The 22,435-nt window shown below is 40.9% G+C and overlaps 1 protein-coding gene across 6 annotated transcripts; it reads left to right on the top strand.

Moving 5' to 3' along the window:
* Window positions 1–460: 460 nt before the first annotated feature.
* Window positions 461–22,341, top strand: SRSF11 (serine and arginine rich splicing factor 11). Of its 6 annotated transcripts, XM_075759112.1 has the most exons (13): window positions 461–601; window positions 732–881; window positions 7,274–7,407; window positions 11,405–11,514; window positions 13,537–13,629; window positions 15,177–15,226; window positions 16,199–16,326; window positions 17,334–17,415; window positions 18,586–18,717; window positions 19,329–19,418; window positions 20,045–20,140; window positions 20,788–20,926; window positions 21,036–22,341. In XM_075759112.1, the coding sequence occupies exons 2-13, from the start codon at window positions 754–756 to the stop codon at window positions 21,231–21,233; spliced, it is 1,380 nt and encodes a 459-aa protein (XP_075615227.1). In that variant the 5' UTR covers window positions 461–601; window positions 732–753; the 3' UTR covers window positions 21,234–22,341. The 6 variants fall into 6 exon arrangements, with proteins under 6 accessions (XP_075615227.1, XP_075615229.1, XP_075615228.1 ...); XM_075759114.1 differs by lacking the exon at window positions 19,329–19,418; XM_075759113.1 differs by lacking the exon at window positions 461–601 and having other exon boundaries at window positions 616–881; window positions 21,039–22,341.
* The last annotated feature ends 94 nt before the right edge of the window (window positions 22,342–22,435 follow it).

Below are 22,435 nucleotides of genomic sequence, written 5' to 3'. Positions count from 1 at the left end.
AAACTTACAGCTCCGAAGGAGCAAGCAGCATTACCAAGCCCACCTGGAACACCTCCGGCAGGGCCCTGTTAGCAGCGCACCAGCCCAGCCTAGGGCTGAGGCCTCTCAGACCCATCCGCCCACTCTGAAGACTGACCAGAAGTACTCTGGAAACCCAACCGCCATCTGGGTGAGCTCCCGTGCGGCCGGCACAAGGGCCAGCCCGGGCTCCAGCACTGCAGCCCCTCAGAGCCCTGAGGGAGAGGCAGGCCACGCGCGGCGGCAACCACCTCAGAACCTCTCCCACCCCCACCAGCCACCTCCCGCGCTTCCGCTCTGCGCATGCGCGGCGCGTCCCGCGCGGGTAGCACGCGCGCGCGGAGGCGGAGTCGTCTCCCCCCCCCGCCTCCACCCCCCCTCCCGCGTGGGACTCGGGGCCTAGCTGCGCACGCGCCGTCTCCGAGCGTTCCCGGGAGAGGCCGGGGACACGCGCATGCGCAGGCGCGGCCGCTCGGTGCGGGCCGCGGGCTGTGAGCCTGCGTGGGTCCGCGCGCTGCGCGTAGTGCGCCTGCGCGGGAGGCGGCGGCGGGGGATTGTGGGATACTGCGGCCCAGGCAGGCTGGTGAGGCGGGCGGGCGGCCGATCGTGCGCGGCGGCGGCGGCGGCGGCTGGGCCGGGCCCGAGGCGGCAGGAGCCGTAGCGAGGAGCTGCTCGGGCCTAACGCGCTCTTCCTCTCCCCGATGTGTTTGTAGCAGCGGAGCGGGCGGCAGCGCAATGGCTTCAAGCAGCGGCACCGACGTGATCCAGGTCACCAACGTCTCCCCCAGCGCCAGCTCCGAGCAGATGCGGACGCTCTTCGGCTTCCTCGGAAAGATCGAGGAGCTGCGCCTCTTCCCCCCCGAGTGAGTGGCGGCCCTCTCCTCTCCCTCCCCTCCCCCGCGAGGAGCGGGCCCTGCCTCCGCCTCTCCGCGGCCCGGCCGCCGCCTCCGCCTTCCCCTCCCCTCCCCCAGCGCCGGCCCTCGGCCCGCCTCCTGCCTCCATGGCGGCCGGCAGCGGGCTCTCGCTGCGGCGAGACTGCCGGGCCGCCCCCGCCCCCGGCTCGCCGCTGCCTCGCCGAGGAGCTCGCCCGATCCCCGCGGGTCAGCACCGTGGGGGTGTGCGCGGGGGGGGGGGGGGGGGTCTCGGCGAGGCGAGTCGGAGCGAGCCGCTTTCGTGTGCCTCCGCAGGTTTCTTTCTTCTCAGCTAGGGTTGCTGGGCACCCGTGAGAGGTTTTGTTCTTATTCCAATTGTAATTGCTCGCGTGATTACGTTATGCACGTGCGTGGGGAAAAGACGGTAATTCACAGCGTGCAATTAAATGCAAGATCTCTCTTGGCAAATCCACGTTTTTCTGTAGGAGCTGTTTGTTTCAGGGCTGTCTGGTTAATCTCCAGAACTGTAGGCAGTTTATGGACAGTTGGCTATAAAACTAAAATTTTGATATAAATACTCTTCTTTTACAAGGGTATGTAGCAATAGGACAAGGGGGAATGGCCTGAAGCTGCAGGAGGGGAGATGGAGATGGGATGGGAGGCAGAAATCCTTCCCTGTGAGGGTGCTGAGGCCCTGGCACAGGGTGCCCAGAGAAGCTGTGGCTGCCCCTGGCTCCCTGGCAGTGTTCAAGGCCAGGTTGGATGGGGCTTTGGGCAACCTGGGCTAGTGGAGGGTGTCCCTGCCCATGGCAGGGGTGGGACTGGGTGGGCTGGGAGGTCCCTGCCCACCCAAACCAGTCTGGGATTCCTTGCAAAGAATTCTGTGCAAAATGGGTGGGTAATCACTAATATGCAAATAATAAACATTTATTATGTTAGGTGTTAACATTGATTTTAGTCCTGTCAGTTTGTTTTACAGAACCTTGTGTTGTCACATGTTGATCTTTTTCATATGTATTATGTAAGTAAAAAGGTTTCTTTTTGCCATGATGAACGAGGATTGATTGATTAGAGAAAAATCAATTATTTTTAATACCCAAGACTTAGGATTCTTTTATTTTAGGAGGAAAAAAAAAAGCTACCACAAAGCATTCTTTTTTTCATCATTGATTCTTCAATCCCTGCTAGCAGAAACCCAGGAAATTTCACCCATCCTGCTAGCTGGTTATATACGCAGATTCAGAAGCAGTATTTCTGGTGGTGTTGTAGTTTCTTACTTTTGGTTGGATTTTGACAATTTCCTGTTGGAAATTGAAGCATCAAAGGAAATGGAATGTATATGTAACTGAAATTGAGGGACAGTTCTAGACGTGAGTGGCGTAGTTAACGGCGGGAGTAACTGTACTTAAATGGCAGATCCATTAATGCTTGGCAGCCAGCAAGGTAACTCACCTTAAAGAGATACAGTTATTGGATGTGCTGCTCTGTATTTTAATATCTTGTCTAATTTCTGAGGAAGGGTATTATAGGTGAATTCTGTTTCTGAAACTTTGTCGTTTTAGATACATATTAACTAATTGGTTAAAAGATTACTTTTGTGGTATCAGAATGAAGTGTTCTGCAAAAAAATCCCCAAATCCAAAGCCTAGCCCAGCACCTCTCCTTTTACCATCCCCTAGACTATCCATACATTCTTAATTTGGCTCCTTTGCACAAATGGGTAGTGAAATAGTGGCCCCGTAGGACCCCACTCAGTGCAGGCGTTGGGTCTGTCTGGGGGTTGTGTGCTGGAGAGCCGTCTGTGATGCATCTGTTGTGGAGCTGGGCTGTGGGAAGATCTGCGTTGTGCCCTTGTGTCTGTCATGTTAGGTATCAGTTAGATAATAGTAGATCCCAGTCTTTAGGGCAAACTTACTGGGTTGTATCCTGGTGTAAGTTTGTTTCTGCAAAAAGGCCAGGCTCCTGCATTTGACTGCTGACTTCTGCCTCCTCTGCTCTGGCACTGGTGTTCTTTTTTTGTCATTTTGTTGGTGTAGAAAAATACCAAGTTGACTGCCTTTACCACTGCGTCAGTAAAGGCTGCATGCTGAGAGAGGAAAGGCAACAAGACGCAGGTAACTCCGGTAACCCAGCTGCCAGATATCTCAGATTGGCTGACCAGTAATGAAAGAGGAGGATAATACTTCTTTATCTTGTAGGGATATAGCGAAGATTTCTTAGTGTTTATGAAAAAGTTACAACTCTAGAAAAGCCACTGAAGAAATTGATACAGAACAGGAAATAGAGTGTAACTAAACAGGCCCTGTGCAGAAGATGTAGCAAAGATTGAACAGCTGTTGAAGTGAAAGTTAGATCTCTTCATTCTAGAACCTATGTCTTGTTGGAAAAACAGCGTTTTTGAAAACTGCATATAAAGGTTGTGCAGTTGATACTAGACCAGGCACTTTTTTGGGCTGGGGTTAATTTTTAACCTTACTGTTTTAAGGAGGTTTTGTGTCATTTCCTTTGTGTTGCTGTCCATACAGGGATGCTGAGGGCTCTGGCACCTGTTTTATCAGTTTCTCCTAAAGCCTTTTCTGTTCCTTCTCTTTAAACTTCAGGTCCTGACTTTTCCTTGCCCATGATATTCATCCCTCTTTTGGGGGGCTACAGGATATAAATTATTATATCTAAATTCTCTCCATAATCTGAATCTCTTTATGTCCCAGATCATATTTGGATTCTTTCTTGCATATAGTATTTCTGAGTAACCGGTTCCATTTCCATTGCTCTGCCTCCTTATTTGGTCTTTCTCTCGATCACTCTGATTCTGCTGTCCCCTGTAGTAGTTCCTTATTCTCCTGGGCTTCTGGATCAGATATAACTTCCTGAGCTTCTCTACATTTCTGTTTCTCTGTCCTTCTCCTCATCTGTCTCCTTATCCCAGTTTATTTAATCAGCTTCTACATGTTTTATGTATACCTCAGCTTCATATTACAACTTTAATCCACAACCAGCTCTGTGACTTCTTCAGTTTTTCTTCCCCAAACCCTTTCTACCCTCCTGTTTTTCCCCAACTCTGTTGCCTGGTTCTTGTCTTAATTGTATTCCATATAGCTTCATCTGCTATGGTAGCCAAAACTGAAAAGTGAAGGGAATGAATTTCTGAGAGTGCTTTCTTTTGTGGTTTTTGGTTGGTTGATTGGTTGTTGTTGGTTTATCTTTTTAAAAGAGCTATATAAGCTGATTTCAGCATATTCTGTTTAGCATCTGAAAACTGCCTTTCCATCAAAACTTGAGTTTCTGCTCTGAAATTTGGACATAAAAGGTCTTATGCCACTGGTGTTTGATGGAGGAGCCAATGTGTTCTCTGGTCTTGCTCTTTGGATGTGAACGATCCTCTCAAATTTTTATGGACAGAGAATTTTACCAAGAAAAAAGTACATCCGATGGAAAATACAGTCTACAGAGTTAAAGCTTGATAAAATTAGGAGCATGCTTAATAATAATTTCATATATTGGATGGCATAGTAATTGGTAAGATCTTTTGCCTCGCCTAATAGCTGCTGATCGAAGTTACACAAGGATTCTGTCAGAATACTGGCATTACTTGTGATTGCCACTGGTAGTTGGTCTGCTGAGAAAAGGATGACAACTTCTGTTTCCAAGTGAAGCACATGGGTTGGTGCTTTTTGGGGGGGTTTGTGCGGTTTTAGTTATTTATGTGACTGTTTCTTCCCACCCAATGAACATGATAATGTTGAAGAACATCTTTTGCATGGGCAATCTATTAATTCTAGCCTGATTTACATAAACATTATTACTGATGTAAAGGGGCAGAAATACCCCTTAAAAAATCAGATGTAGTATTTAAGATGCCACCTGCAATATGAGGGAACTTTGGTGGAGCGAGTAGTTCGAGGTTATGATACGAAGGTCGGATTTCCCCGTTTACCTGCTGTATTTCAGAATCTGCTGTACTTCAGAATGGGCACATTGTTCAGGCACCAACTGCAGTAAATCGTTGCGTGTCTCAGCATTCATTGGCGTGATGGCTGAGAGAGAATTACTAAATTTTTCGATCTCTGGTGAATTAGAATAGTGATGCCCTTTTTTTGGTAACTGTTGAGAACATTGTGTTCTTGATGAATTTTGCTCAGCCACAGCTTGGATTTTAGAGTGACTGGGAGTACATTTTTAAAAATGAAATACACTGATTTGTATTAAATGTCAGGCAGCGTAAGCATAGCCTTAAGTATTTTCAGTTGTTTTTGTAGATTCAGCTAGCTGTACAGTTTAGTACATAACGGTATTCGTGTATATAAACGCTATCTACTCTGTTTCATGTTCCCATGTTACCATAGACATTTTAAGAATGTTTGAAAATATTGTACTGCGTTTATGTAATAAATTGTTTAATTATTGTTTTAAAACTTGGATTAGTATACCATTGAGGTATGCCATAACTCCTTGATTTACTTTTCTTTAAAATTGTACTACCGTGATTTTATTAAACACTGTTTACTAATGATTCTTTGGTTTTTATGTTTTTATGCAAATGTATTAAGAAAAGGCACCATTTTGGCAAGCTAGTGTGTATTCGTAGATACAAAAGAGCTCATAGTTTCAATTTTTCTCTCTCTGTGCCATTTATCGCTACAGTGTTACTTTCCAGTTTATTAAATCTGCAAGATGTTGGATGAAGTAGATGTTTCTAATTTTAATATTTTAAAAAGGTGCAATATGCTGCCTCCCTCTAGTTTTTAACATCAGGTTAAATTGAAGTATATGAAAGCATGATCTGATAGACGTTTAGGGCAGTTCTTGAGTTTGCTAACTTGCACGTTGGGCTGAGCCTGTGCTCAGTGGTGGTTTTTGGCATTTGCACTGACAAAAATAGATCTTGGATGTCTGTCTTGTTGATGTCGAAGTCATTCTCCTTTCTTCTGAATTGTGAACAACTCTCTCTGCACTTCCAATGCTTAAAGATTTGATCAATGTTCTTCAACCCAGCTAAAATGGTTTTGGCAGTGGGATGCATTTTGAAGAGCTAGTCTTAGAGCTGTTTCTGGGAATCTAGTTAGTAAAGGTAGATCTCTGTCATGAAGAATAGTGAATGTTTTTCAGAGCTACCTCTTCAGGTTAATTTGTACCTCTGGTACTTGGGGGCAGAACTGAACAGCTTGCGTACCCCAGCCTTGTTTAGGGTTTTAGGACTTGCTGCTACTTTCTGTACCTGCCCTGCACCTTTTGGAGGTGGCTTTTAATTCATCTGCTGCACACTTGTGTCTGCATAACAATTTTTCTTCCTGCCTTTTAGTTTATACGTCTGATTAAAGCAAAATCTGCACCATTTTCAGGACTTTTAAAACCCATTCTGGAGTTTTACCGCATTGATTCTAGATGATCTTTAAGGTCCCTTCCAACCCAAACCATTGTATGATTCTGCCTCTGTTTTTTGGGGGGTTTGGTTTGGTTTCAGGGGAGGGGGAGCACAGTTGCATGGCCTACAATTCTTTCCTGTTATTGTAGGAAGTAGATATTTCTGAGTTTTTTTTTTCAAGTGACTCAAAACTTCTGCATTCTCTTTTGGATTTTTCATATCTAGGATTTTTTGCACAGCTCTGCTGCCAGACACTCATTTTGAGCTGTGGAGTAGCTACAGACCTGTGTTGTGAAGAGGTCTGTGTTTACTGTTGAGGAACTTTTCACCATTAGTGAGAATTCAACTGTAGCATTGCCTGCCTGAGCTTCTTGAATTGCTTTGTGTTTAGTTCTGTTACTGCTGAACGATAGACACACGTTTAGCAGTGAACATCCCTTCAGAATGAACTGGGCAGTTCCTGTATGCGTGAGAAGCAGCATGATGAAGTCTACTCTAGAAGCTTTTATGAAACTCTGTTGATAAGTGAAGTCATAGTGGTCTTTTAATCATTATCCTCTTCGTTGCATAATTTACCTTAATAAGCAAGCAGAGAATGTAGAGCTACTGGTTTTGTTAACTTATGCAGTATACCTAGTAGGTAACTTTTTATCTATCTTGAGCAAAGTTTTTCTTTGTCTCCTTCCCTTCTCAGAGACAGGTGGTGAAAACTAATTTGCATTTAGGTGACTGGTCATAGATATGTAGTGCATAATAGAATTAATATCCAGTTACAAATGGAGCGATAAAACTATTTCTGCAATTTTAGAGTGCATTGGCTTCATTGAGTGTAATTTTGTATCTGTGGTCATGCAAAACGGTGTTTGATACGAAACCTGCAGTTGTGTTCTTGCATAAAGACATACCCTGTTGTCCTCTGGGGCTTCCCGGCTTGGGAAGGTGGAGAGACAATGGAAGTTATGAGTTTCATGCTGTCAGACTTGCTTCCCTCTAAGTAATTTCTTTTTTCTTTCTTTTTCAGTGATTCTCCTTTGCCTGTTTCATCACGTGTCTGTTTTGTAAAGTTCCATGATCCTGACTCGGCAGTTGTGGCCCAGCATCTGACAAACACTGTATTCGTTGACAGAGCGTTGATAGTCGTACCATATGCAGAAGGTTTGTGAATTGTTTAATGGTCTTATGAAGCCACCATATGATGGCATTTTATTCCAGTATAGTTCACAAAAATGAGGATTAGTAAAATGTCAAACATGTAAGATATTAACATTTTGAAACCCTTGGTATATTGCCATTGGCCCATGGATTAAATAATTTTTTTTATCTAGTAACTGAATGAAAATGGAAAGTTTACCTCTTACTGGTTTTGTGTGTCTTTAAGTTTAGAATATTAAAATTTTGGGCAGAATTATTTGCATATTTTGCTCTTTATCAGTCTCAATGAGATGTTTTCCTAAACAGATTTATGCAAAGAGGTCAACACGTTAAGAAAATCTTGCCTTAATAATTAAGTGTTTGCCACTTTCACATAGGCATAAATCTCTTCATGAGAATGGTTTCTCCCTCCCTGAGAGTGCACGGGATAGTAGATTAACATTTCTTTGCGATGTACTGCCGCTGCATTTAGTCGGGAACTTCCCTGAAAAGGCACTCGCCCTCATTGTGAAGTCCAGTATACCAAGGGTTTGAATAATTATGGCTTAATTTGAAAGTGAGATCTTCCAAGAGGTGCCAAATGGGCACTGGTACTAGTTTTTTATTCCAAGTTTTCTTGTTCATCCTTGATATATTTTATAGAATTTCACTAAATAATAAACTCTTCTCTCTGTTATTTGTGTGTGTGATTTTTGTAGTGGAGAAGGCAAATGCAAAGCCCTTCCAGATGACTGAAAAACAGTGGGTCCTCTGCAGCTACAGGGGATTCTAGACATTAACTAAAGGCCAGCAAGCACTCAAGTCCCCAAGTGTTTTCCTGGTGTAACCACTTGTTAACTACATTTTCTCTTCTTCTTTTTATTTTTACATTTTAGGGTGTTACAGTAATTTGAAAGGCAATGAGCAGGGTTTTTGGAACTTACCTTAAAAACAAAGTGCTGAGAAGACACCTCTTCTTACAGAAGTCTTATTAAACTCTTCTAGACTTGCTTTAGAAGTAACTGATTTCCATTGTACTGTTTCTTGATTTACTTCTGAAATAATGGATTTTCCCAGATCGTTTGAATTAAATAAAATCTCTGCAGATTAAGTCATACTACAGTAATAAATTTAGTTCATGGCCTGGGTCCAGACCTGTAATCAAGACATTGTAATGCTGTAGGCTGTCTTTGAGGCCTGGGGAGCTGTCTTATCTTTGTATTCCTTAAACGTAAAAACTATGAAAACTTAATTTCTGGAATGTAGGAATCTGCAGCATGACCTCTGATTGAGACATGGTGCTTTCTGAGAGTACAGAACACATTCTGAAACTGCCATTGAGTTACTGCTTCTCCTTCCACTAGTTAGGTATAATAGCATAGCTGAAAGGCATCTTGTCCTTGTCTTTGTATTAAAGCATGACATAGCAACAGTCCGTTTGAGTTAGCACCAAAACATACTCCAAGGCCCGTGGTGAAGAATGTTAGTGTTTAACTTTTTCAGTAAGGATAAAAATTTTTCTCTTTGTCAGTCTGACTTTGTCCATTGTGCTTGATGGTGGATAAATCTGGCACATAGAGAAATCTGCCCAGTAGTTTTGGTTCAGATTGTGTAAAGAAAATAAAAGTAATAAAGTAGAATATTTTAACGGGCCTGTTTAAATTAAGGAGTTCCTCATGGGCTGTTTCTTGTGGTGTTCTAGTGGTTCAGAATGTTGATGGGTTTGGCATAATGATGTGGCGTATCACAAGAGATATGTTCAGCCAATAAAGTTATGCCCCCCTGGTTTTGTAATCATATGCTTTTGTCTCTGTACTGGAGCATAGTTTTCCCCGCAAATGCATACTGCCAGGGTCCCAATTCAACAAGCTATTTAAGCACGATACAGCAAGATTCTTAAAACCATAGTGAAATTGCTCGTGTGCTTAAAGCCAGGCATATGCTTAACTACTGTGCTGAACTGGGCCCTTTTATCTTTTATTTTCTATTGTGATAATTCTGTATTAATATTGCCTGTCACTAAAGTGAATGTTTATTATCTGTTTAGTGCGATAATTACCCCCTATATCACAAGCGCACTCCAGTCTTAGCATACACAGACATTTTGGTGTTGGCTGTTGCTTTGTGTTATAGAACTATACACAAAGTCTACGGTAAGGTTTAGTATTTGTAATTTTCACTGTGATATTCCTAGATTTGGAAGGAACTCTAAGATTAAAGATGGCTGGGGGGGGTATTTAGGTTCTTTGGTTAATGTTTGTTTCTTTTGTCTGTTTCTTTTTCTTTCATTTCTACACATTCATGCAGTATTTCATGGTTCTAACAAAGCAGCAGTAAAAAAAGCTCTTGAAGCATGAAAATTAACTGGTGAGGGGCCTCATTGCTTTTTTTAAAATTGTAGTTTATTTATTTCTAAATACTTTTTTAAAAAACAATTAGAGGATCAGATGCATGATTTTTTAATGGATGCAGATCTTCTATGAGGTGTCTCAAGATAAGTCTGAGGATTTGTATTTAGATGCCAGAAATGTTGTAGTTGCACTAATTTGAAATGTTTAGATATAATTTATAAATATCCTCTGAGACATAATTTTGCATGCAAAATTACCCCATAATCTCTCTGTAGGTATGTTAATATATTTATGCATTAATGCCCTTTATCTAAATGACCTTTTTCCCCCCTCTCCCTCCATAACTTTTGGTATCTAAATTGATGACAGCTCAATGACACAAGCAAGATAACAGTGCTGTGTATTATACATTTGTTTATATTATCGGCACTTCTCAGTATAGGTGGAAGGAACCATTACCTTTATTTAACAGTGGTTTTTCTTTTTTGTTGTTGTGTTTTACAGTTCTTTTCCCTGGTTCAGCCTGAACTATATACCAGGCCCTGCTGAAAATACCACCCAACAGTTTTCTTCTGCAGCTTATCCAGTTTCTCTTAAGTGCCCTGTACATATTGTATGTTTTATGATGAGATGCAGTTTCTTAATATGTATTGCAGAAACACTACTGGTATTTGCAAATATATAGTAAAATTGTTTTATTGAACTCTCATTTTGGGGGCTTGGGCACATTAACAAATTAATCCATCTGTATAGGGCTTTTGCTGTTGGATAGAGTAAAAATACCTACGTAATTACTTGTTTTGTAGTAGGACCCTTAAAATTATATGTGCAGAGCAGGCAGTAAAATAAGACACTTGTCTTAGTTGGCTGCAAGATTTTGGGCCAGAAGTTTCTTCTGAAATGGCAGTATGTAGCAGCATTCTTGGTACAATAAGCATGGCACATATTGGAACAAATGCATTTTACTGCGCAGGTAAGGAATGTGCCACAATATACTGTATGTATGCACCCATCCACCCACAGACACACGTACACAGCGTGTATTTGAAGATCTGCAGAGACTTTCGTTTTCATTTGACAAGTCAGCAAAAGCCCTACGCTTGATTCAACAAAAAATATTTCCATACCTTCTCTTTAAGTTTTACAAAATTTATTTGGTAGGTGTAAAAGAAAACATAGTGAACTGTACCATATTATTAACCCCTAAATCAAACTTTTTTTGTCTTGTGTATCTTGATTTTTCTGTGTGCTTTATAGTGAAGCAGCCGACACGAGTCGTTGTTCATAAAACAGCTTTTGAAAGTTGAGAGCACACCCCTGGAGAACCGACTGTGCTTGCTTACGTTTGGTTCATGACTTAAAAATCGAGTACAGGTGATGAAATCTTGGCAGTGTTAACAAAAAAGTAGTGTGTATTGTGCTATTTTTTTGCTCTAGAAACTTAACCATTTGTAGAGAAAAAGGAACAGTCAAATTTTCACACATTGAAGTTTCATTCTGACAAAAAAATTAATGATAAATATTAATAGACATCAAGCTTTGTATTTTAGCCAACATAAGTACTTTCAACAAACTCAGGTGGTGTATCAGGGAGACATTTTCTGGGTGTATTTGTGTATTTTCTGCCTTTGAAATGGGATGCGTTCTAATGCAAGGTTGTTTCTCTGCAGGAGTTATTCCTGATGAGACTAAGGCTTTGTCTCTCTTGGCACCAGCTAATGCTGTGGCAGGTCTGCTGCCCGGAGGTGGACTCCTGCCGACTCCCAACCCACTTTCTCAGGTAGGCCTTCCAGTTAGACTGAAGTCGAGGGAAGCGGTGAGATGTATTCTGTTCGATTCTGACTTCCTTTCTGTTGTTTGTTTCAGGACAAATAGACTGATGTGCTAGTGCTGACTCCTAGCTTGTTTTAGCTTATATACCTTGATGGATTGTTACAGCTGTCTGAGATGAATTGTAGCAAAACAGGGATAAGTTGCTAGATGGGATAATTTTATTTCCCTGATACGATGCTTCTGGCATCCTAGTGGCCCTGTGCTTATACCTCTCTCTGTCATCCCTCTCTTAGCCATTGTACGCTTAGAGACAGATTTGACAAGCGGTAGAGATCTTGCAGATTTTGAATTTGTGAAGTTCAAGGAGCTGACATGCTGTGGAGATACCTTCTGTTAATACTACAACTGAGGGGAAAAATTGTAGCCTGTTTTTGCTCGTTACCTAAATTCACAAGAATTCGTGTGGAAGATGAACAGTAAGAATAATACATTGTAGAAAAAATTTAAGTCAAAGCACGTATCTTATTAGCGAACAGAGAACCAAAGTACAAGAGGCAAATTAATAAGAATAAAGCTTCATTAATTCTGCAGTTCTCAAATCTGCTTCTTCAGCTTGTGCTTGGCTCTTCTTTGCATAGCTTCTGTTACAATGTCTGATTGCATGAAAGATAAACTTGCCATTGAGTTATTCAGAAGGTCTCTTTAACCGTATGTAGAGAGGAAAGTCTAAAGTTTAACTTTGAAACTCAAGGAAAGGGATGGAAGAAACAAATACTGTCTTGAAGGTTTCTTTCACCAAAAACTGTATGTATATAAATTCCTGAAAATGATTGTTGAACCGCTTTACTTGTAGTCCTGTCACTCTAGATCCCAGCCTACTCCCAATCCATTAATGGTAGAATTTGTTTAACACATCATTTTATGGAAAATTGTGGTGGGTGGTATTTTTTTTTTTCCAAACATATCTTGAAACCTTGTTTCGTAGCTCCTTTTGACCATGACTGGGAGTTGGGCATCTTACTCAGTAAAAACAAATTAGAGCTGTAGCTTCTGTTCACAAAATCAGCGTGTGGGAATGTGGCTTTTTCTGTTGAGGCTGCAGGGAGAAGCCTGTACAGCTTCAAGAGATCAGTTAACTGAAAAACTCAGAGTGGAAGGTTCTGCTCCTCTGCTCTTGCTGCTGCTTTGATGCTGGCTCTGGAGCTCATCAGGCCCTTTTGTGAATGATTGTGTGAGCTTGATGCAGACAGCACAAAAATAAGTTCTCTGATGGTGCAGTGGGTTCAATTGGTTGACAAATGAGTCTCAAGTGCGGGAGCAGTCAGAAGGGAGGCAGTGAGGAGAAAGGAAGGGAGAGCAAGACCTCGTAGCAACAGCACAGCATTTGATTAACATAGGTTCACGTGGGTTTTAGCATAGTGTGTGTTTTGCTTCAGTCTGCATTTTGATCATCTCACTTTAGATGGCCAAAAAATGAGACTCTCTTGGAGGCTCCTAGATTAATTTAAGGAATTCAGACCTATGCCATCATCCAACTTATTCTTCAGTAGCTTTTCAACCCATTTGCCAGTTTTAACCAAATTTGAGAAATTTGCAGAGATGCAATAATACTATATTATTGTCTTTTAACATAAAACATGTTACTTTAGATCCTAAATTGATTTAGACATCCAGTAGTTGGCTCAGAAACTTATTATAAATTTTCATTTTAACACTGGACAAGAATTTCATTTTAAACTATTTCTTGAATGTAGTGGAATGCTTTACTTTTTGACTTTTTTTTTCCTACCCATTGGGATGCAGAGGAAACAATTTCATTTTAGGATGTTTATGGGAAAAAAATCTTTCATGTAATAAGCTTTGGAATACCTGAAGAAGGAAAACAAATACTCTCACTGACCTTAATGTAGTGTTTCCTGTAGGTAGAAGCCTAAGTAAAACGCAGTTCAAGTTTCCCCATGTCTGAGGCTTGGGAATCATCATCTCCCCGCTTTTTACCAATTGAGTGTAACTGCTGTCTCTGTTACAGATTGGTGCTGTTCCTTTAGCTGCTTTAGGAGCTCCTGCTCTTGATCCTGCCCTAGCTGCTCTTGGGCTTCCTGGAGCAAACTTAAACTCTCAGGTACGTCACACCTTCTAAATTGTTCTTTGTTGTCCCTAGCACAGATGTGGTTTGACTGGCATACATGATGCTCTTAGTGTTCACCAGTATGTTAAATAACAAGCTGAAGATCTGGAAATACTGTACTTGGGTTTGAGGAAGTGTTACAAAAGAATACTTTTTGTTGAAGGCTTGGCTCAATGTAGTCTGCACCGGCTGCTGGGTCTTTAAACTTCTTAGAATTGTTATAGAATGCAGTCTTTGTTTCTTGGCGTAGCAGGTTTCTATACGAACGCTTTTCTTTTGCTACTTTCTTTTCTGTTTTAAAAGTAAATTTCATTTATATCAGTTTAACAGCCACTGTCTGAAAAATCCAGTGATTGATTTTTCTGAGCACCTGTTTGGAATAAATAGTATCTGTAGCAGTATCAAATAATATGCCAGAAGGACCTAAAAATAATTTGGAACTAATGATGAAATATTTCAAGTATGTGTCATTATCAAGCTGTGAACCTGTCTTGTACTTACAGTAAAAAAAAAAATTTGTAGGTGTAGGAAATACTGAGGAGACTTTGTTAGACTGTAGTCTTTTTAAAACGGAATAAAAAAAAGACACTTAAGTACTAAGTAAGAGTGAGTAGAATATTGAGTTAATATTTAAGATATAAGAACCAAGTACTGTACTGAGAACATGTTTTACAGGAATGTATTGGGTTTGTGTGGCAAGGTTTTGGTAGTAGGAGGGCTACAGGGGTGGCTTCTACTGCAAGTAGTAGTAATAATTTAATGCATTAGTAGTAATAATGCATTGCTAAGAAATCCGTCATTTAGCATTCTCTTTATGCATGCCATATGGAGTAACAAGCAAATAATGGTGTTAATGAAATAGCAAATGGGGGCGAAAAAAAAGCATTCTAAATGTATATTAGAAAAATGCAAATCTGGTGTGATGAAGGATTGTTTCCTTTGTCCATTAAGCCAGCTGACTGTAACAGACTGTTTGCGCTCAGCACATGCCTGCCTCTGCATAAAGAAAATTAGTGGGGACTAATACACCGCTAGTACAGGAAGTGACCAGTTCTAATAATACCTGGATTTTCTTAAGAGCTGTAGAATACATTTTTTTTGTCGAATTTTTAGAGTAAAGAAGCTTTTGTTCATAAATGGACATTGAGGACTTCCCATGGACAGGCAACTTAGTTCTCAAGTGAGGTCTCTGTTCTCTTGAAGTAACAGAGAAGTAACCTGTAAATAGCAGCAATGTATTTTTATTTTCAAGTGCTTTCATTCTGTCCAGGAAAGGGCCTGTGTTTGGCTGCTGTGGGGAAAAAAGAACCTAAGCACCACTGAAATGTGATGTTCACACCCCCACCACCATCCACAAGTTTTAAAACAACAGAACACCATGCCTCTGTGTGTGTAACTTCTTTGGGCCATGTTTTGTTTTGTTTTATTCATCTGTACACACTGTTTGCTTTAGCCACTGCTTGAGGGTACATTCAAGGAAGATTGTTTCTTAAGTATCTTCCAACACAGTTTTAACATGTGTTTTTTTTTTCCCCTCACAGTCTCTTGCAGCAGATCAACTGCTAAAACTTATGAGCACAGTGGATCCAAAGTAAGCATCACCGTTTACAAGTACTTCATTGCAATACCCTTGATCTTGGGAATATCTGTTGTGATTCAGTATCCAGTCTTTGTCCTGCTGGATCTAATTAAGGTTGGAGAAAACTAGTGGCTTGGGGATCTTGTGCAGACTCTTTTCTGTGGTAGAGAGGAGAGGGGTAGGAAATGAAGATTATTCAGGCTTGCATTTACAGAATAATGCCAGTTAATCTCTGGGATTTCATTTTGCTGGAGACAGAAATGCAGTTTTTCGTATGTCATTTTTGTCAGTTCAGTGTCGTGTAAAGGTGCGTAGCTAGCACCTTACGTCGTGTGGGGTTGAAGTGAAAGGATGAGGGTTGAGAATGAGCCAAGCCCAGCAACTGTTGGAAAAGACAATAATAAAAGAGCCAAGGTATGAAAGCATATGCCATTGAAAAGGAGCTATCGGACAAATTAGTAGATGAAAAGTGTATTAAATGCAAAGAAACCACATCTGCCTCAGGAAGCCCTTGTACTGCGAATTGCAGGAAGCTTTGGAGAGAATTCTTTCAACTCTCAGCTTTGGGAAAGCATATCAATGAGTGCTTGCCCTGCTGCTCTGTTAGCTAAATGGATGACTTCTTGCCCTGCTTGGCTGTTCCAGTGGCTTTAAATTGTCAGAGCCATCTGGTCTGTACCAGGAGATAAAGATATACATGTGATCTAGCTTTGTTTTTACTACTGTGCTGGCATATTAGTCTCTATTTTAAATTGACATTTCTGTAAGCAAGGAACAATAACTGGTTGAACAAAATAGTTACCCAAGATAAGGGGTTAGCTAAACGTTAGTCAGGTATATTGGGTACACCCGGGTGGCTTCAAAGCCACCTTGTAGAACACGCTTTCTGATCTTAAATTTCGTCACTGTTTGTAGGCTTCTCAGTATGACTTTCTACTGTGTAATATCAATACTGAATTTCTAAAATTTTTCTTTATTTACCAGGTTGAACCATGTAGCTGCAGGTCTTGTTTCACCAAGTCTGAAATCAGATACCTCCAGTAAAGAAATAGAAGAAGCTATGAAAAGAGTACGAGAAGCACAGTCATTAATTTCTGCTGCTATAGAGCCAGGTAATTTTAAATGGTAGAATACCTAATTCAAATCAAGATGGAGTTTTGACATGGTATTTGATAAAAGCTAATGGTCTGCAAAATGTTGGCTTAATGCTTTCATGTTCTATAGTGACTTAATTTATAGTTGACAAGTTTTTAATTGTCCCACAGTGTGAGTGCTGCATGTGTCCTGCAGAATAATGCAGGGAATTAATCATCTCTCATTTTTCCCAAAAGTCACTTGATTTGGAGATTGTAAAATGCTTGAGCTTCCCCTGATTGAAGTCCATACTCCCCTCCCTGAGATTTCATTGGAAACAGCAAGTGGCTTATACACTTGACACCCTAATGATGCTTGCTCTTGGGGGTGATTTCCTTTCTTTTTAATTCCCAACCTGTGGAAGTTTGTAAATAATTTTTTGTAGCTTATTTCGGTAGATGTTATTTTTGAACAAGATGCAGCAGTTCATCCACAGATGTCACATCCACCAAATCTGAGAAGCAGTAACTTGGAACACTGAAAATACAGTTTTGCAGCCTCCTGATCATTTTCAGGAAGGAACAGAGCTCCTGTTCTTTTATTATACCAAAAAAATGTGCTGATTTTTTGCTTCAGGCTTTTTGTGGGAAATTCAATACAATAATTTGAGAGATTCTTTAACCCTTCACAAAATGGCAGAGATTCTGAGATTTTTAACAAGACTTTCCATTGTCCTGCAGCTGTCATCTTTTAACTGACTTAAATTAAACATTTTCTGAATTTTGACTTACTCAGTTTTGCATAAAACTTGCATAAATGTTGGTTTTATGTCACATACCTATCTCTGTCATGTGTTCATTCTTTGTGTCATCTTTTGGGGAAGAGGATAGATAAGTCTTAATTTCAAATGTCAAAGTATTCCTTAGCTTGTCTTTATCTTATTTGTATCTAGAGCATGAAGCTCAACTTCCTTTCCTTTATAAAATCTTTTTGAATACTGAAATAGCATTGATTTCTTTACTATGCTTTTCCTTTTTAACTCCAGACAAAAAAGATGAAAAACGAAGGCATTCAAGGTCCAGGTCACGCTCAAGGAGGAGGAGGACGCCTTCTTCATCTAGACACAGGTAGTTAGCTTATTCAAAAAAAAAAACAAAACAAAACAAAAAAACAAAAACAAACAAAAAAACAAAAAAACCCCACATAGCTGCAACAATTCCTTCAAAAATCCTTCTTGGAAGTGACACTGCACTTGTGGAGGCTGACAGATGGAAGAAGGCAAATGGTCTGAAGAAAGCTGAGGCTGTGACTTGGCTAGATTGTAGTGTGAGTTTTTGTAGAAAGGATGAGATGACAGCAAAAAATACCTCAAAAATACCTTAAACTACTGCACAAAGAACTTCAGGACTCCCAGTCCGAGCAGTGTTCGGACTCTGGTTTTATTTAACAATAAATTGTTTCTGGTGTCAGAGAAGAAACACCGTCGCACAGAGCCTTGGTTTTACATAGCCCTCACTACCAGGAGCACTGAAGCCATTGGAGGCTGTCCATGTTACAGTAGTCCCTTAAACCTCGGTTCTTTCTTCAGTGTCTTTCCATTGTGCTTGTGTGGAAATTGTAATTTGTCTTAAAACCAAGTACAGGGAAGCTTCTCTGAGCATCGTTATTTATGTACATAAATGTTTACCTCTTGGGCAGTTTGTTTCCAGCATGTGCAGCAAATTCAGCTTAGTGGAAGTATCTGGGACAAACAGTTTTTCAGTGTTTTCTAGGTTATGGTTTACTTTGAGATCAGGTCTGTTCAGGTGTCCTGACTAGAGATCTTAATTTTCTCCCACCCAGAAAGACACGAGGCTCAGTTATGCTGCCGGCTTGCCAACTCCAATTAGGCAGTGCACGCCAGTGGTCTGTGCAAAGCCATTGTAACTATGGCCTTCCCTTTTTAATTCTTTGCTATTTGCAAATTCTGTAATTGGCTTGTATTTGGTGTAGTGTTCTAAAAACTTCATCATGTTTCAGCATGACTTACCAGTTTTCCTCTACAATAGGGCTGATGCTCTCTTAGAGGAGAGTAGGAAGAGACCTGATGGAAGTGTCATTGCTCTTTAAAAGCGTTTGTGCACTTCCTTTTTCCGTTTCCTGGGTGGACTCATTGCAACCCCTTTCTTGGTTTCTATACTCTTTCTGTGTTCTATGTCATTGTGCATTACAATACCATTAGCACTGAGCAGATGGATTCTGAATGGTGTATCAAAATTTTATGTATTTAACTCCCATGTACCATGTGTTACTGGCAGACGGTCAAGGAGCAGATCGAGGAGAAGGTCCCATTCAAAATCAAGAAGCAGGAGGCGATCTAAAAGTCCAAGGCGAAGAAGATCTCATTCCAGAGAGAGAAGCAGAAGGTCTAGGAGCACATCCAAAACCAGGTAGTTGCTTCAGGAAATCTATTCCATTTGCTAGAAATTACATTATTAATTTTTGGTGCTTAATTAAAAAAAAAAAAACAAAACAAAAAAAAAACCAAAAAAACCAAACAACAAAACACCAAAAACCAAACACCAGAAAAACCCCACAAACAAACAAAAAATGTAGGGCAAAATGAACTAGTGGCTCTTTTTAAAGTCACGGTCTCTTGTACCGTCTTATGGAATTCTGTTACACTTGCCCTGTACGTGTGCACAGTTAGTTACATAGAAACGTGTAACGCGCACTTCTGAGGAGCCGACAGATATAGCAGGTGTTAGCTGAATCACTCAGTAGCTGTCTTTGGAAAGCAGGAAATGTGAGCATCTAGACTGGCAGATTTTGTGCTGTTTGTACACAGAAGCTATTAAAGAGCTGTTCTTTATTTTGCTGTAGATAATTGTAATCTTTGTTTCCATTAATATAATGCGACTGGCCCCAGAAATACTAAACAGTATGTGCTATCCAATGTAGTTATCGTGTCTTCATTCATTTTCCTACATAGCAGAAGTAGTGAATGCTACTTGAATAGTTTGAGAATGACTTAAACTTAAAATCTGTATTTTACTAAAAGGGATAAAAAGAAGGAAGAGAAAGAAAAGAAACGTTCTAAAACTCCCCCCAAAAGCTACAGCACAACTAGACGATCAAGAAGCACAAGCAGGTACAGGAACATGAAAGTTTTCCTCTGTTTCCAGCATGCTGGATTATCCACTTTAGTAGAAAGAACATTTTTGTATGTAACAGGATGGTGATTCTGTTGTGGATGTGTTGGGTATATGCACAAATCCATGTATACTCTCTCTACCTATGTCTGTAAGATGCTTTTTTTTTTTTTCCCCTGATACTATAATTTTCTGGAGGTGGTGTTTGGGCTTAGAATAGTTTGTTTGCTCTGTATCAAAGAGTATGAGGCTTTTAGGTCACTGTGAAACTCTTTCCTGATTTATGGAATAAATACATGCAAAATGCATGCCATTCTTTTTAAAAAAAACTTCCAAACTTAACTTGCAATATTAACAAGAGAAAACTGTTCTGTGTCTATTTGCAAAAAGAGTCAGTATCACTCATGCAGCCTAAGCTAGCGATTTGTTCATGAAGGTGGAGGTAGAACAGGAAACAACTTACTCTGCTGATCAGCAACTGGGCTTTGCAGTACTGCTCGTAGTAAATATCCGTTTGGAGTTATACCTATTTACTACCTTCTGAGCAGTGCTGGTTTTGGAGCCAGAGATGTATTTGTGGCTTTGAAAAGAAAAAAAAAAAAAAGCTTTGATCTCTTTCCTGCAGAGAAAGACGACGTAGAAGAAGCAGGAGTGGAACACGGTCACCTAAAAAGCCCAGGTCTCCCAAAAGGAAAATGTCCCGGTCCCCATCTCCACGAAGGTCAGTAAGCCTCTGGGTTAAAAAAAAAGGTGTCTGAGCGGAAAATGCCCCAGATGTGAACTATAGCGACGGTCGCGGGGCTCTGGAGATGGTGTGTTTGCCTTGTTCCTTACGCCTCGCCCTTAGGTTGACTTCTTGAGAGAGTAGATCGTAATTTAATTGGTTTCAAGCGTAGAGCTTCCCTGTCAGTGCCCGAGCTCTCCGCACATGCGGTATTCTGGGGGTGAGGAGGAGGAGATACCCGGAGTTCCCGGCCCGCTTGGCTCGGTGCAGCAGGAGTCAGCTGGCTTGTGGCTGGCCTGGGCATCTTGTGATCCTGCCCCCCGACTGGGGAGCTCCCTCCAGGTGCTCCTTCACAAAACGCTGCAGCGCTGCTACTCCTGCCGTGGTGTTTGCTAGGCTGGGCTTTGTGGTGGTGTGTTTGATCCAGACTTATTTTATGGGTTATTTTCCGAAAGCGAGAGGTGCAGGTGGGAGTGGAACCAGCTGGTCTTTAAGGTCCCTTCTGACCCAGCCCAGGCTGTGATCTTAGCTGCACACTGCTGTTTCTCCCTTAGGTTTGTAATGAGCTGCGGGATATGGTCTGTGTTCTAGTTATGGAGTGGTGTGATTGTGGTTCTCATTCTTCTACATACTTATCGTTGTAGACATAAAAAGGAAAAAAAGAAGGATAAGGACAAGGAGAGAAGTAGAGATGAGAGGGAGCGGTCTACAAGCAAGAAAAAAAAAAGCAAAGACAAAGAGAAGGATCGAGAACGAAAATCCGAGAGTGATAAAGATGTGAAAGTATGTTTAAAAACCTGTTTAACTTCACTGCCTGTGCTGCAGTATTAACCATAAACCAACGGGGGCTTTGAAAGCAAGTTTTACTCTTGTTTTTTTTATCTCGGCAAAGCAGGTCACAAGGGATTATGATGAAGAAGAACAAGGGTATGACAGCGAGAAGGAGAAAAAGGAAGAAAAGAAAATGGCAGATTCTTCCTCCCCTAAAGCCAAGGAGTCTGCTGCCGATAAAGGAAGTGGAGATTCAGCAAGGGAATCCAAAGTAAATGGGGATGATCATCATGAGGAGGACATGGACATGAGTGACTGAGTTTTGCCTTTGCAGTGAACAGAGCTGCAGATGTGCATCAGTGTCATTCCTGTGTGATTCTTTTACGCTGTACTTGTTAATCCTAAATCTAGATGTATACAGCTCTAAGCTATACATGGTTTGTAAATCTCCTGATACTAACTCACATCAAAAGCTTTGTAGAAAGGTAACCATTCTTGTTACGGCCGAAAGGGATTGCGTAGCCAAGCGATTTTTACTAACTTGGTGATGCTTCAAGCAAAAGTAAAGCTGCATGCATCTACAGCAGGCATGGACTGTTTGTTGTATGATCTCCTTTAGTAAATCAGCTCACTTATGATAGTGTTTCTAGAATTTGATTCATTGCAGTAATAGAGCAGTATAGGGAATGCACTGACTGCATGTTGACCGTGGCAGAAACATCCTAAATGTTCTACAGTCCTACAACATACGGTGGATCTACTTAAGGGTCTTAAGTGTGACTACACAAAAACAATGACAGTACATCTGAAAATAAGCATTCTGGTAGACGTAGGGGTTGGTTTTGTTTCTTTTTTAAGCCATGTGGCTGGGGTTGGTTTGTTCTCTTTTGTTTTTCCCGGTGGGTTTTGTTCGGCTTTGACGAAGTTAAAATGCACTAACCTTTTTGAGGGCTTTTTTTAATCTGTCAGTTCAAATCCATCTCAGGCGAGTCGTAATGGTTCTTAGAAGTGAAAATCTCTGCTCGATCGGCGCCCGGTGATTAAAGGTTGATTTGTGCAGTTTTCATAATCCAGGTCGTTTTATTTGTTAATGAGCTAAACACATTGCAAAAAGGTAGTGCATTTTAAAATTGACCTTCGTATGCTTTTAAAAGCAAGTCTACTTGATAATGTACTTTTTACTTGATCTCAAGTTGTATAAACTAATAAATTTGTGTTTACTGTCACTGCAGTAGTAATCTTATGCACACAGTGATTCCATGTTATATGCAAAGTAGTTAGGCAAGCTGTTTTCTTAGTTACAGAAGTTCAAGAGCTTTTACTTTTGTGCAGGTAAAAAGACAAAAGTAGGCTACAGTCTGTGCCATGTCGATGTACAGTTTCTGAAATTGTTTTACAAAACTTTGATAATAAAACCCTTAAACTTACACTCGTGTTCCTATAAACCTCTGCTGGTATTTCTTTCCACCGCTGAGCGTATGAGATGTTACCTCCTTCACCTGGAGGATATGTTTTTCTTCA

Source organism: Balearica regulorum, chromosome 8, assembly GCF_011004875.1.
Source record: "Balearica regulorum gibbericeps isolate bBalReg1 chromosome 8, bBalReg1.pri, whole genome shotgun sequence".
NCBI lineage: Eukaryota > Metazoa > Chordata > Aves > Gruiformes > Gruidae > Balearica > Balearica regulorum.
The sequence above is the reverse complement of the archived record's forward strand: the minus strand, read 5'-3'. Positions and strand labels throughout refer to the sequence as shown.